Consider the following 15,495-nt stretch of genomic DNA (forward strand, 5'->3'; position numbering starts at 1 on the left):
CATGGTTTAAATTGTCACTTACATAACGCATGGTAAAAAATTAGTGCAAAAAAGGCGTGACACAGTCAGAGGTCCGATAATATACGTGCGCAAGGCAAGGTACATTCATTTTGCGCTAATTTTTAAACTATGGGTTATGAAAAAAAGGGTTTATACCATCTATGTGAATTCAGGCCATAGTGATTTACCCCACTGATTGTTTTCATTTGTTTTGTTTTTTAATGTTGCAGACGAATCGTCCTGTTGGTAATGTAGTGATGCCAGCCTTTGACATCACCCAGTGCCAAGCATGTGAGTGTCGGCCAGACATGGAGAACCCGTGTGGACCAGACTCAGACTGTCTCAACAGAATACTCCTCATAGAATGCCACCCACAGGTACGCACGTTACATACAGTTGCCAATTTGAAGAGCGGGATATTTATTTATTTTATTTTATTTTTTATTGAAATATATTTAATCAGAATAACAACAATCAGATATACAAAATCTGTTTAACATTATGGTCCTGAACATTATAAATATGTGCATTGAGAGACGAGTTTCACAATGTGTTTTTCCATGTCCTTTTTCTAGATGCATGTACATTTTTTTATGGTGAACGAAGAATCGTACTGATGTATTATGCAGTATCCAGTTTGAAAGATATAAGAAATATGATCCACTGCACAGCATATTATCACTCTCCTGCTGGAAAATGTTCAAGAATTTTTATAATAAAAAATGAAATCTAAACTGATTACAGTAATATTTACAGTTTTCATGAATCGTCCTCTCCTAAATTGATTTTGCCTGAGAAAGAATCATAACTGATCTTCTATATTGATTGTTAGTGTCATGTTCCTCACAGCTTCTGATGAAATGTTGACATTTTCAGGACATTTTAGTAAGCTATGAGGTAGAGTAATTCTTTGACAAAAAGAATACACATTCATCTTTGTTGGGTGTGTATACTCCGTCGAAAGAACATTTGAAATATTAACTGTAGGAAGAGATCTTTCCTCTCTCAGTTAAATCAAGGAATATAAACTATTTTGTCTTATTCTCAAACTGAAAATGTACTCTGTAAACTTATTTTATTTCATACATTCTTATCAGTATTTCGTTACTTTTATAATTCATTTGTTCTATTATATATATTGTAATACTGTATGGTTTATATATGTAATTTCAATTTGTGGATATTTGATCCAAAAATCTCTTCTGTAGAGGAAGTAATTTGTAGTAAACTCAAAACAAACAAAAATGATGCATGTGAAAAAAGTGTGATCTGTCTTAATGCCCCATAATATCTGCAACACAAGCTTGTTTAGTTTTAAATCTTAAAAATCTCTCTTATATTTAGAATTATACAGTAGGCTTACAGTTGCACCATGTGAGTAAGCCTACTGTATATCTACATCACCATGCACGTCGATACTTATAAGCAGCATCTTCATTTAGAATTGTAACTGAAATCATCCAAATTCTAAAGAAGTACACTTAAAGGAAAGTTACATTACATTAACATTACATTGGATCTACAGCAGCAGCCACCTGCCTATAAAGACCACGTCTCTTGACTACTGGTAGTCTTTATGCACAGGTTTGACTGTATTATCTTTGCTTCTTTAGATCTGTCCTGCCAAAGAAAAAATACATATACAGGAATGTTACATGACTTGACATTACATTGAAACCTACACGAGCAGCCACCTGCCTTTCAAGACCACATTTCTCATCTCTCTTGACTAGTCTTTATGCACAGGTTTCACTGTACAGTCAAACCTGTCTATAGTGACTGCCCAAGGGAAACATAAAAAGTGGTCTTTGTAGACAGGTTCCTTCAGTGCATGTTTCAATGAAAAACCAATTTCAAGGGAAACAACAAAAAAATGTGGTCTTTGTAGACAGGTGGTCACTAAAGCAGGTTTGACTGTATTATCTGCTTCTTTAGATCTGTCCTGCCAAAGAGGAGAAGTGCCAGAATCAGAGATTTCAGAAGAGAGCTTACCCAGACTCCTGCCAGATGAAGGTCAGCCATAGAGGATGGGGTCTGGTGGCCATGGTCGATATCAAAAAGGTATGTCAAGGATACTCTCAAGGCACGTTACTAGAGGAGGCGCGATAGCTCAGTTGGTAGAGCGGTGGTCTGGACATCCCCACGTTACTAGAGGAGGCGCGATAGCTCAACTGGTAGAGCGGTGGTCTGGACATCCGCACGTTTCTAGAGGATGTGCGATAGCTCAGTTGGTAGAGCGGTGGTATCGTAATCCGGCGACCCGGGTTCAAAACCAAGGCGATGCACTAGTGCCCTTTGGTAAGGCATTAATCCTCATTGCCAGGTCCCACATAGAGGACCTAAAGCCGTTGGTCCGCTAAATACTTACTAACAAGCATTTATGTTTTCTTAGCAGTCAGGTACAATAACCACCACAACAAGGAATGAATTTCATCCTTTTCGAGGAGATTCAAGAAGTTCAATCAGAAAGGGAAGGGTAGGAATGCGATGGTTAATGTCATGAATGTACATGAAAGATTATATCTAGTTATGACTTTTGTTTTTAAAATATTTGATAGAATTGTTGATGCTATGTAATGATATGATATGTATAGGTTTCCATAGTAATGAATTTTGTTTTTAAATGAGAGCATTATAAAGGTCATATGTAAGCCTTTATTTTTGTATAGAAGATGTTATGTCCATAGCAATTTGTGTATCATTCGCAGTTTACTGTGGTGGCGAATGATTAAAAAAAGGCTGTTCTATAGTTTGGAAAAATGTAAATTTATTTTTCACAATCGATCATTAATTTTGTGTTCCTCGATGCTTCCGATGAAATGTCGACATTCTCAGGACATTTTAGTAAGCTATGAGGGAGAGTAATTCATTGACAAAAAGAATACACATTCATCTTTGTTGGGTGTGTATACTCCGTCGAAAGAACATTCACACTAACATGGATACAAGATGTGGTGTGACCCTTAATCCCAATAACCATCGTAGAGAGTAGAGTAGAGACAGGTATATCAACGGAAGTCATGCTTGTTCAGTAGTCCAATCCATGGAGTGTCATAATAGTTCCCTTCCATAAAAATTATATATGGGATTGAACTATTTGAAGCTCTATGGATTGATCTTTGAGCATGTACCGATACGTATGTCGCAATTATCTCTCTCCATGCTATGAAGTTACCCTTCTGAACACTGATCAAATTGATATCTCATTTTAGGTCTTTTTAAAAATGAAATTGGGTATGTATCACAAATATTCTAAATCAATCGAACCTTCATGTCTCATTCTCTCACCCTCCCACCCTTCTGCAGGGCGACTTCGTCAATGAGTACGTGGGCGAGTTGGTCGACGAGGAAGAATGTCGACGACGGATCAAGCAGGCGCACGAGGAGAACATCACCGACTTCTACTTCTTGACCCTGGATAAAGATCGCATCATCGACGCCGGTCCCAAGGGCAACCTGTCTCGTTTCATGAACCATTCGTGTCAACCCAACTGTGAGACGCAGAAGTGGACAGTCAACGGAGACACCAGGGTGGGGCTCTTCGCTATCAGGAACATTGCTGCAGGTACATCTCACGTGTCATATGACTTACGGGGTGTGGCAAGAAAGTTGCGATTGATTGCAAGTTGCAAAATTTGCAACTAATATTTGCTATCGATTGCAACTCAGCTTTCTTGCAACGCCCAACTAGTCTCCTAAATTTCCTAGGATTTTGTGAGGATTAAAGTTTTAACAATTAAGTTAAGTTAGATTTAGCTTTTATTCTCCCCCTCTCTTCATCTCTCTCTTACTAATGGGGCTTTGCTAGAAAGTTGAGTTGCGATCAATTGCAAACTTGCAAATAATCACAAGACTTATGCTTGATTTTGGGGATTTGCAATTGATTGCAACTTTCTTGCAACGCCCCATTAGTGTTTTGTGTAGCCTTGATGCATGTGGATATGCTCACTCTACCTTTACCAATATTCAAACAGCTGCCTAATCTCAAGCACCCAATTTGCAATTTTGCAAGCTGACTAAAAGAGCTTAGAAGCGCTAGCCCATCAAGTAAGTGGAATGATTTTTCACGGCTCTCAAAGAAAGTGATGGACATTGTTTGGAGAGGGTACGCTAAAAAGGGAAAATTAGGCAAGATATTTGTTTGGAATAAGTCTACTTCCTATTCATTTAAATATATCATATTTCAACATTTGAAAAATGGGTGCCTATTATAAATGGTTTCGAATACCACCAATCACAACCTTTTATTCAAGCTAAAGCTAGGGCATGTTAAAAGAATGATTCACAGTGATTATTATCTGTTCCTCAAGGCTTACAGCACAATGTTGACATTCTCAGGACATTTTAGTAAGCAATGAGGTAGAGTAATTCTTTGACAAAAAGAATACACATTCATCTTTGTTGGGTGTGTATACTCCGTCGAAAGAACATTTGAAATATTAACTGAAGGAAGAGAACATAACACATTTTGAACCAGCAAAGTTTGCAGAAATTCTTATGCCTGTAGTCATTTACACCACACTTTATGACCGACATCATGTTTAACAATGTGAACACTGAGACATTGGTCTGTCCTTTGTTAAACCAGACTCAACACCCAGCTTAACTCTAGCATAGGGCATGATATGTTTAGTGGCATGTTGACCATTGGTGATAATCAATTTATCTTTGCCTGCATAATATTGTGGCTATTATACCAAAAATTGTAGCTTTCCTAGCATTGCAATTACGATTCCCCCTCTTGTCTTGTGTTTTGTTTTGAAGGTAATGAGATAAGCTTCAACTATAATCTGGATTGCCTGGGGAATGAGAAGAAGAGGTGTGAATGTGGGGCTCCTAACTGCAGTGGATTCATCGGGGTCAGACCTAAGGTAAATCGTCAAGCAAATTGAAAGTAGATTTATAATGATTTGTAACGACTTGAAATGATTTATACTGATTTGTAAGGATTTATAATGATTTGTAACAATTTATAAATAAATTTGTCATGATCTGTGAAGATTTTTAATGATTTCTTACTATTTATAATATTTTGTAAAGATTTGTAAAATGATTTGTAATGATTCATAATGATTAATTATGATTTGTAATGGTTTGTAATAATTTACAATGATTTATAACAATTTATAAAGATTTATAATAATCTGTAATGATTTATCATGATGTGTAATCATTTGTAATGATTTATAATAATTTACAATGATTTGTTAAGATTTTTAAAAATTTATAAAGATTTATAATGATGAAAATGATGATAATGTTTCTCGGCTTACTGAGGATTATGAAATCAAAATAAACTGTACTGTATGGCACCTACTGGATTTTGGAATAGATTGTTCAAGGGTGGATCATGCAAATTATTGGTTGGTCTGCTAATAATTTGTGCTTTTCTCTTCTTGATCTTTTGACAGACTGCTGCAGCGGCTGCTATGGAGGAGCGATCCAAACAAGCCAAAGACAAGAAGAAGAAGCGGGTCCGCAAGAGGAACAAGCTCCAGGTTGTCAAGGTCAAACATGAGGACTATTGTTTCCGATGCGCAGAGGGCGGAGAGCTGACCATGTGCGATGTCAAGACATGCCCCAAGGCATATCATCTCGACTGCTTAGGTCTAACGAAACAGCCCTATGGTAAAAATATTACAAATTGATATTTACAATAAAGGTATTACAAAGTGTTGGTAGGGGGTCATGAATTTGCGATCCTACAATATTCAGTGATCGTTGTCGTGGTTGAAATCGAGTCTAAAGTGATGAAATTGTAGATAATAAACTCTTTTCGTTGTATAGGTCCCTCTCAGGGTCAAGATATTAATTTAGCTATAAAACAATGTTTCTTGACTAAAATCAACCAATTGGCTATTCCCGTTTCGAAATTACATATCACAACTACATATTTTGAGATGTTCATGGTCGCAGCTACCATTGTATGGGCGTAGGCGCTATTTGAAAATTATCGAAAATTACCGGGAGCACCAGTAAATTTTGATATTCAATTTTTTCTCGAAACCAGAAGTGTTCTAGGGGCCAAATTTTCTAGTGCTTATAATACATCCACAGGGGCATCTGATCATTTCAAAATTGTAAAGAACCACTATCTAGCCAATTTTCAAAATTTCCCAAAACTTTGTATTTCCTTTTACTATGTGACTTCATGCATATGTAGTCTTCAGGAAGATTTACATTTTTCACGAATCGATCCTATCCTAATCTAATTTTGCATGAGATCATCATGTTTCTCAAGGCTTCTGATAAAATGTTGACATTCTCAGGACATTTTAGTAAGCTATGAGATAGAGTAATTCATTGACAAAAAGAATACACATTCATCTTTGTTGGGTGTGTATACTCCGTCGAAAGAACATTTTAAATATTAACTGTAGGAAGAGACTTTCAACAGTATTTTATTCCTTTTGGGATGGGGGGGGGGGGGTGTTTCACAGAAATCTCTTCTATAAAGGAAATTATTTAGTATACCCCAAGACAAACAAAAGTAATTAAGCATTTGAAATGGTCAAAGCATTATGTGGAAAGTATGCTCAAATTTTCGTGGAAATTAATGATTGTTAAAGGTAGCCAGATTCTCAATTCTTTGAATACTGGTGCTAGCTATATCAAGTACAGCAAAAAAATGTAAAATATAATTAGAATTGATGTAGAAGATGCATTTCTTGTGAATTTTGCTTTTATTAGCCAGAAATGTTATAGAAAGTAAGGGGTCTGAATGTCAACACAATGTAGGGGGACCTAAAAACATGGGCTTGTTCCAGATGAAGCAAAATATATCTCTATCTTTATCTGAAATTGAGAATAAGGTTGGTCTCTGTCCTTGCCCTGCCTGCATCCTTGAATATTGTTTGTGTGTATGTACCCCCTTGCAGGTAAATGGCAGTGTCCCTGGCACCACTGTGACGTCTGTGGCAAGGGGTCCGTCAAGCTCTGTCAAGAATGTCCAAACTCCTACTGCAAGCACCATGCAGGCGAAACGACAGTCATCATCAACGACAAGGTCTTCTGCAAAGAACATGACCTGGAAGATATCGAGAGGATGGAAGATGAGAAAGCCAGGCTGGCCCTCCTCAAGATGGAAGAGGATGTTGCTAAGATGATGCAGGAGGTGCAGGCGGTGAAATCAGAAGAGGAGGAGGAGAAGGCAGAAAAGAAGAAGAAGCGACACAGACATAGAAAGGTGTCTGGAGATGAGAGTGATAAAAAGACAAAGGATAAAGATGAAAAGAAGTCCAGGAAAGGAGACAGGTCAACAGATGGAGAGGAGGTGGTTAAAAAAGAAAGAAAAAAGCACAAGAAAGACAAAGGGGATAGAGGTGAAAAGCCGAAAGTTAATGGTATCCATGGTGATGAGCCAGAGGTCAAAGTTGAGCCTTTGGAAAGCCACGCTGCCGAGCTGGAAGCTAGCAGTGACCCTGTTGACGAGGTAGCCCTGCTTGAGTACGACGATGACAGCGAAGCAGAACTGGTGATCGATGAAACTGTAGTTGAGAAGAAGAAAAGAGATAGGAAGCGGCAAGCAGAGGATAGCACGGAAGTCTCGACTGACCTACAGGATAGCAGCATTAGCCCGAAAAAGAAGAAAAAGAAAGAGAAGAAGCACAAAAAAGACAAGGAAAATAAAAGAGACAAAAAAGACAAAGAGAGAGACAAAACATCAGGAAAAGAGAGGAAGACGGATAATGTATCAAACACAACAACTAAAATGGTCAATGGTTCTCTGGAAAGTGATTGATGAATCATATTTTATAAATTGGTTTTCTTCTGTTTAGTATTTTTTTTATGTTGAGGTAACTCCCGAATACAGTCTTGTTTCAGTCAATGTTATATTTTAACAATATTTTATAGTTTGCTTGCCTTAAGACTTTCTCCCCTCCCCACCCTACGTCTTTACTTCTGTTTTATTTAACGTTCTTGTGGTGATTTCTTTAAGTGTATATTTTGGTTTAAAATAGGTTTTCTTTTGTTTAATATTTTTAAGGTCATGGTGTATTCCTTCCTGTTAGCAAACAACTTCCCAATATATCCTCAAACCATTTCTACTTGACAATCACTCTCCACCCTCTATTCCACTTAGTTGCTGTCTATCAACCATATATTTGTGTCACTCAATCCCTTTTGAATAAAGCGAAATACTCTACATGCAATCCAAATTAGTGTTTACTTGTGTAAACAGGATAAAAGATGAGACATATATTATGCATATTGATGGATGATTTAAACTTTGTTCTTGAGGATTATATTTGTTTCGATAAAGAAAACTGGAATTATTGTGTGATCACATCTTGTTCAATGAAATTAACAATGTACAAGAACTATCCAAGGAGCAGTATGATTTAATTGTAACAGAATTAACATAGCATCTTTTTTTTTAGTGTGTGCTGGAATTGCACACATGTACTAACTGATTCAGCCTTTCATTATTCAGAAACAATATTGTTCTCGCATATGAAGAGCTTCGGGACGAGAAAAAACATTGATAAAGAACTCTGAGAATATCCCTCGATATTGAGACAATAATTTTGAATGAACTTTTGAAAATAATTGTGTGGATTTTTCTACTCATTATTTGCCCCAAGGTCAAAGTAAAGAGATGAGGGCCTTTCAGCTCTAAAAATAATAATTCAATGTTTTAAAAAATTAACTCTAAGATAAAAGATTATTCATTTCTAGATCAGGAAAAGGTGTAGATAATCAAGTTAAGATTTGTGCCAAATTGTTAATGTATTTTGTGTTATGACAATTTCACAATCAGAGTAAGGCAAAATGTTAGATCTGCACTAAGTGATCATGCTTTTACTATTAAATTTTATTGCTCCCAATTTTTTTCTCCCAAGTATGAAATCGATTTAGGTACTATTGAATGTAATTGAATTGCTTAAAATGTTTTTGTTTTTATGATCAATACAATCTTGGTTTCATAAGAAATAATGGAGATTATCACTGCCGGTAATTCTTTTTCTTTACATCCATTGATATACATGTGTATGTCATATTTGCATATATGTGTGTTGAAAGTTCCTTAGTCAAGACGATTGTACTGTTTCGCGTTCATCATCCTGTCTGTCAACGGTCATATTTGTTTGGAATATTAACCCATATCCCATTTCTTACTTTCTTTTCTTTCTCTTTCTTCCTACTTTCATTCTATTTCATTTTATTTCCCTTTCTTTCCTTTCCTTTCCTTTTCTTTTCTTCCCTTTTCTTTCCTTATCTTTCCTTTTCTTCCTCTCCTTCTCCTTAGCATCATCCCAGCTTTCTGTTCTAATTACGCTTCAGGCTGTTACACATTCATTTCATCTTACAATCTAGAACCCCAACATCATTTGATTTCAAGAGTTATCAAGATATGAAATGCTTGAGAATATCTAAGGCTTAAATTTGTAAGGATTCGGTGATTTCAAAATTAATCTAGATGGTGATCCAGGATCTGGTGTATCTAGTATCAGTGGTGCAATCATGTTGTATTTCACCAAAAGAACTTTATGACAGACGTTAGTACTGATGTAAACTTATATAAGAAACAATCGCATTCTCTATAAAGCGGGACTGCACTACTCGTAGCTACTTGCGCCCTCTATATAGCAAACAATGCCTAAGCGGAACCCATCGGTTCCCCATGATCTCCTTTTTCTTTTTATTAATGTTAATTGAGAGCTGATTTGATGAGATAACCATCTTTCAGTGACTATGCAGGGAGGTCTAATCCCTCCTCGGCAAACTAGTGCAGATAGGCTTAAGAATTTGTGAGTTGATCTAGTTGCTGTCTCACATTTGCCTATTAGACAATCCTGGGTTTGAATCGGAGATGTATCCTCTGATGGTGCTGTTCTGTTTTATCTCGACCTGTGCGCCTTGTAGCTGTAAAATATTAATTTTGACACATCACTTTTACTTGCCCACATGATTTTGTGAAATGTGATGCTATGAATTGATTACATTCTCTACTAAGTAATTCATGATATTAAGTCATGTTTAATATTTGATGACGGAACCTGTGAATGTTTGTATTGAAACTAATGGGAAGTGCACACAATGTGACTGGTCACCTTATAAACCAGTTTAGTCACCCAATTTTATTTCCATCTTACATCATTGCTGTAACACTCATCATCATCTAGTGCCGCCCCTTTGGAAGGGGTTGGCGGCTATGCACCTCCATTGCTTTCTGTCATGTAACACTATGTAAGACCATCTTGAACTGCTTTAATGAGTTAATCTTTCCATATCTCATAGTTGTAAAAACAAATTCATTTACCAGAGTACTAGAACCAGCTATTATTAACTCAACTTGAACTAAATTCTTTTCACACCACTGCTGTATTGAACTATGTAAGACTGAGCTATGAATGGTATTATTTGAGCTCTTATTGCACTCCTCGTGTATCACACATTGTCGATCTCTACTTAAGATTTGGTAAAGTCTGAAAATACCACTGTTTAAAAGTAAACCTGCATGTACAGTGCTTGCTTTATGAATGGGATCAATTTTGTCCACAATGAACATTCTTTTCATTTTAAGCAATTGATGTAGAGGACTCGTAGGAATTTCAGATGTTCCTCTGATCGCTTTCAAATTGAGAAAAAATTACTAAGAAGATTTTTTTTTCAGCCCATGTAACTGATAAGTGAGGACTATCACATCATGGATCTGTAATATATTGTTGAATTGCTTCACAATTGATTGAATTAAAAAACAGTTTAAAATTTCCATTTAAAATTTACAAAGTTATGAGGATATGTCTATCTAGGAAATTTTGAATACATTTGTGATATCGTAATGCTACTATTCTGGCTTTATGGAATCTGCAGAATCCTGTAGACAAAACTCTGTGTTTGTTAATGCTGAAGTTGTAAATTTATATGTGAAATAGCATTGGTATTTTTTAATTGACCTTTTTTTTTTCTTCTCTCTTGTAATTAATTGTTGGTAGAGATTTATTATTCTGCTGCTTGAAAAGTTACTTGTTTGAATCTTAGAAGGGGATTGGAGCGGGACAATAAATGACCAGTCAAAGAATTTGTAAGAAAAATTGTCAGCAGTTTTCACCTGTGTTTTCTTTTGTTCTAGCATTTATACCCCTAGAGAGACAGTAGGATATTGTAAGATATATATTCAGATGCTCGCAAGAATGCTGTAACAGATCTGTATTATCAGTGGCATTTATATCTTTGGAAAGACAAATAGTAAAAGTATATATCTTAAGATGCGCGCAAAAATGCTGTAATAGCCATGCATTATCGATCCTGAAATCTTCTCTATTCCCACAAAAATCTGTATGATGGGGGAAAACTTATGTTCGCAACTACAAGACTCAAATTAAAATTGAGCGAAGAATATTTATATATTCGCCTGAATGATTGCTCTTGTGGTATTCCTTATACCGTATTCTAAACAAGTAAAATCTTGTCAAACTGCTAACGAAGAATGTAATGTTCACAACCAAATGGTTGTTTCAATATGTACAATTCTTTCAGTAAGTGTTAAAAGGGCTTTTAGAATTCCGCCTGGGTTTATTTCTTGAAAGTCTTTACAATCGTATTTGATTGAGCATTAGTGGGGGATTTCTCTTTTAACATATCAAATGTTTATTCTTCCCCCCCCCCCCCCCCCCCTCTCTCTCTCTCTCTTCCTCTTTTGTGAATATTTGCAATTTGTATTTAATCATAAATAGCTAGCTATACTGCGGAAACTCGTTCTATGAAAACGTTCCGTTTTCTTTACTTTGCTTTCTACTTTTTACGTAGTTCTGACAGAACGAGATTTCAAAATAAAAAGGTAAATTCCTTGATCCCATGATCAGGAGTTAATTATGACGAAGTTTCACCGTATCACTGTTATCGGAGGCATATAGACCACGATGTAACGATGAGATCATTCCGCAGATATCTGACGCTATCCTGACACGTAACATACAAAAATACATAGACCATAGGGATTTTCATAATATCCTTTTTATTGATAAAGCTCTTATTTTTGTAAATAAACAATACACGAGTGAAGGACGGACACGTGAACAAAAAAAGTGTCACTCGGTTCACTTTTTAAAAACCTATCAAACTAAAATATAAACAAAATAAATGTTCATATCATTCGGCAGTGTACAATTTCATAAATACATGTATTAATATTATAATCCCGTTCAAACATATCCGACAAAAAAAGGATGAGCATTCCTGCTAAGATCTTGAATACTTGTGTATCGTACACTGCTTTATATTATAAAACAATATTTGATAGTGGTCATAAAGGGGGGAAAAGGATTTGATATGTTTGTTAAATTTATCATGATGCCTTGTGACAAATCAACGGCTACGTGTTAAATTTAAGAACTATTGGTCCTAACAAAAGAAATTTAAATTTGCCTTTTTGTTTTTATTGTAGCATCTAATTTATACAATTTATTTCTTTTTGTTGTAGCAAACTTATTTTTCAATTAAGATTAGCAAACTGGTTAACCTGTTCCTAAATCTTTTATGAATTAGTATTAAAGTATTAATTCGAATCAGTAGGAAAGAGAACGGCCGAACCACAAGAAAGACTAGAAATTAGATAATTTTAGCGCAACAATGGAAATTTCCAATCACTGTTTGCAAATTTGAATAAATAACCTTCTCGTGCTCTGAAACCTTATGTAAAATTGATTGAGAAGGACAAGCAGAACATACATGTAAATATGAACAAGATTAAAACATCAATTTGTTTTCATATTTTTAGCTTTGATAACAAGAAGGCACAAATATTTTGTTTTTCCAAATTTGATCAGGCAATAACAATATAATTCTTGCATAATATAGGGCCGCATTCAAAAAGAAATCTTCTTTCATAGAGAAAATATCTCAAAAAATTAAGGGTAGTGATTATATACTGTTTCATAAATAGTAGCTTAAATCTGAATTGTAACTGAATACGGATAGGTTATCAAGTGGTGAACACGCAAATATATCACATAAAATGTAATACAATACTTTTTAAACAATAAACTGTTGACGATATGGTCTTAAATATTGGATACATTTCTGAATTCCATTATATTAATCTTACAAGTAACCCTGTTCGAGACATTTTGTGCAACACGACAACAATACTAATCAATCAGCTCATTGTAAGACACAAACATCATTGTGCCTTATTCTTAAAAACAAACTGAAGCCTCCATTCGGATCTATACGTAGTAAAATATGATAGTAAACATTTGGCTTAATATATTATGTTACATAGCTCATATACATTTCTGCAATATCACCATTAGCGATGTTGATATCATCTTGCAAATATACATCGATATAAATACGTGTTAACAAAGGAAATTATCAGCCATCGAGATTTCTTTTTTACCGGACTTAGCGGCAAAATTGGTATTATAGTATCAAATAAAACTGAGTAGATCAAAGATTATTTTTGAAACCACAAAGGAATTTCTAATATTAATAATAATAAAAACGATGCCCTGCATTCAGATGTTATAAGAATTGAACAATAAGGCAGCTTGTTTATACTCGAAAAAAAGGTATAAAGATATCAAAAGTATCCAACTAAAATTGGGCAGATAGATGAACTAATTTAATTTAAAATCAACGATTAATCCATGAAAAATTCGACAGATTTTTTCAAACAAAATTTAAGTTTGATTACATACATTCATTGGGTAATTAATAATTCCCCCAAATATTAAAAGATTTTAAAAAATATTTATTAAAAAAAAATCAGAGTTATATAAACTAAAATGGTTATCCAAATAAAAATCATTTATTGAAGGAAACGAGTATAATAATCCATCATATATCTAGTTTAACCTCTTTTATTTGCTATTATTTCAAAATTAATTTGACCATTTTCCTAATCGAAACAATTCAAATCTCACCAAAACAAGTGTTGGTCCAATTTATCTATGAAAATAAAAATATTAACATTTACCACATTCTTCAGTTGTTGTTAGTAAGCGCTTGTCAAAATCCTTTCCTTGTGTTAACATCTATCTTAAAAACATTTCTGATGGAAGCATCAGTCAAAAACTCTTCCTTGGTTAAAAAATCAAATAAATGTGTATATTTTTTTTTGAACGTGTAATCAAACTTTGGTAGCTTAACAAAGAAATGCGGTTAATGTTTGATATTCCGAACCTTCCTTTTAAAGAAACAGGTTCGCAAAATCAAAGGACAGTTTCCCATTTCCGGAATAACTGACACTTTATCCTCACTGACCGACAATTGAAAAATGGAAATACCTGCCTTCCAAAATCTCATTTGCAAATGAGCTACGACTTCAGAATTTGTAAGGATTTAAATCAAAATATGAAGCTGTAAAGTCAAAAGTTTGGGGTGGATAGATTAGAAAACATCGAAATGCAAAATTTAAAATATCCTTTTTAATTCTTCTTTTTATAAAGAACAGACCACCAAAAATGCTTGTACGCGTAATGATTTACCAATATGGTATCATTTTGAAGGCATACATTTTTCATCTAACACAGGACCATGCTAGGAACCAGTGAGGTAAAATACGCATTTACCAAAGTTTGTTTAGCTTTCTTAAATATACACACTTATTCTGTTTACGTTAAAAACACATTAAAATCACATCTTTCGACATTAATTGCAAATATAGCAAACCCAACATTTCTTACGTCAAAGTACAAAAATATTAACATGAAGCAGATGAGTGTACCTAAAAAAACACTCACCCTTGTCATTATGTTAGTGTTAGTATATTAAAGTCTTTTACTTTACGTTTAAAGCATAAATTTAATAGCACACTACACCTTTTATCAAAATAGTTGCAAGTCATAAAAACATCATTCACATATTAGTAATCTCGTATTCACGCGTCAAATTTTGTACATGGTTGTAAAATTTTATTAGTAAACTTATATCCCAAAAAGCATCCATTCTATAGATTGCTTTTTGTGTCATATTCATCATGTTATGTACAAACGCGCCTCTGATATTTGTTTCTTTGTCTGGTAAAAAATATCGTAATATATAGGTCTGTATTTAGGATTGTTGAATGAGATCTGTAAATGGGTTTCGTTTAATGTAAATCAATTTCTCAAGAAATATGTCCTACAATTTTACCGGCATCCCAACATTCCCCCCTCAATATTTTAATCAGAATAAATGACTTTATAAAAGCGAAGGAAAGAAAAAGGATGTTTGATCTGCAATAGAGTAAGAAGGAATTTTAGGCTCATTATTTTGAAAGTAAACTATAGATTCTAAAATGCTGCGTAGATGCCTAACTGCCGATGAGTCCGCGTAAAAGCTGCAAATGATTATAAATAAATGTTTGTCTCCAGTGTATATCGAAACCTGAGGCTTGATTAAACACCACTACACCTCCAAGCCATGCAGGTTATTGGTTTAACCCAGACAGAATTATATATTTCCATGAATCTTTCTTCATACTGTTTAAATTTTGTGTAATTCACTGGATGTATGATTAGACTTGGTGCGGAAAATTCATAAGCCCATTAATTACATCATCTTTTT

At 34.7% G+C, this 15,495-nt stretch overlaps 1 protein-coding gene across 1 annotated transcript in view; it reads left to right on the forward strand.

Moving 5' to 3' along the window:
• The window catches only part of LOC115918651 (histone-lysine N-methyltransferase NSD2-like), a 36,528-nt gene extending 27,426 nt beyond the window's left edge, over nt 1-9,102 (forward strand). The window contains exons 14-19 of the mRNA XM_030985963.1: nt 231-377; nt 1,936-2,061; nt 3,307-3,565; nt 4,765-4,871; nt 5,412-5,628; nt 6,879-9,102. Coding sequence (XP_030841823.1) covers nt 231-377; nt 1,936-2,061; nt 3,307-3,565; nt 4,765-4,871; nt 5,412-5,628; nt 6,879-7,741 — 1,719 coding nt within the window. The 3' untranslated portion in view covers nt 7,742-9,102. The remainder of the gene's footprint in view (nt 1-230; nt 378-1,935; nt 2,062-3,306; nt 3,566-4,764; nt 4,872-5,411; nt 5,629-6,878) is intronic.
• Nucleotides 9,103-15,495: the final 6,393 nt, after the last annotated feature.

The sequence above is a fragment of the Strongylocentrotus purpuratus genome, unplaced genomic scaffold, assembly GCF_000002235.5.
Source record: "Strongylocentrotus purpuratus isolate Spur 01 unplaced genomic scaffold, Spur_5.0 spur5_scaffold_15, whole genome shotgun sequence".
NCBI lineage: Eukaryota > Metazoa > Echinodermata > Echinoidea > Camarodonta > Strongylocentrotidae > Strongylocentrotus > Strongylocentrotus purpuratus.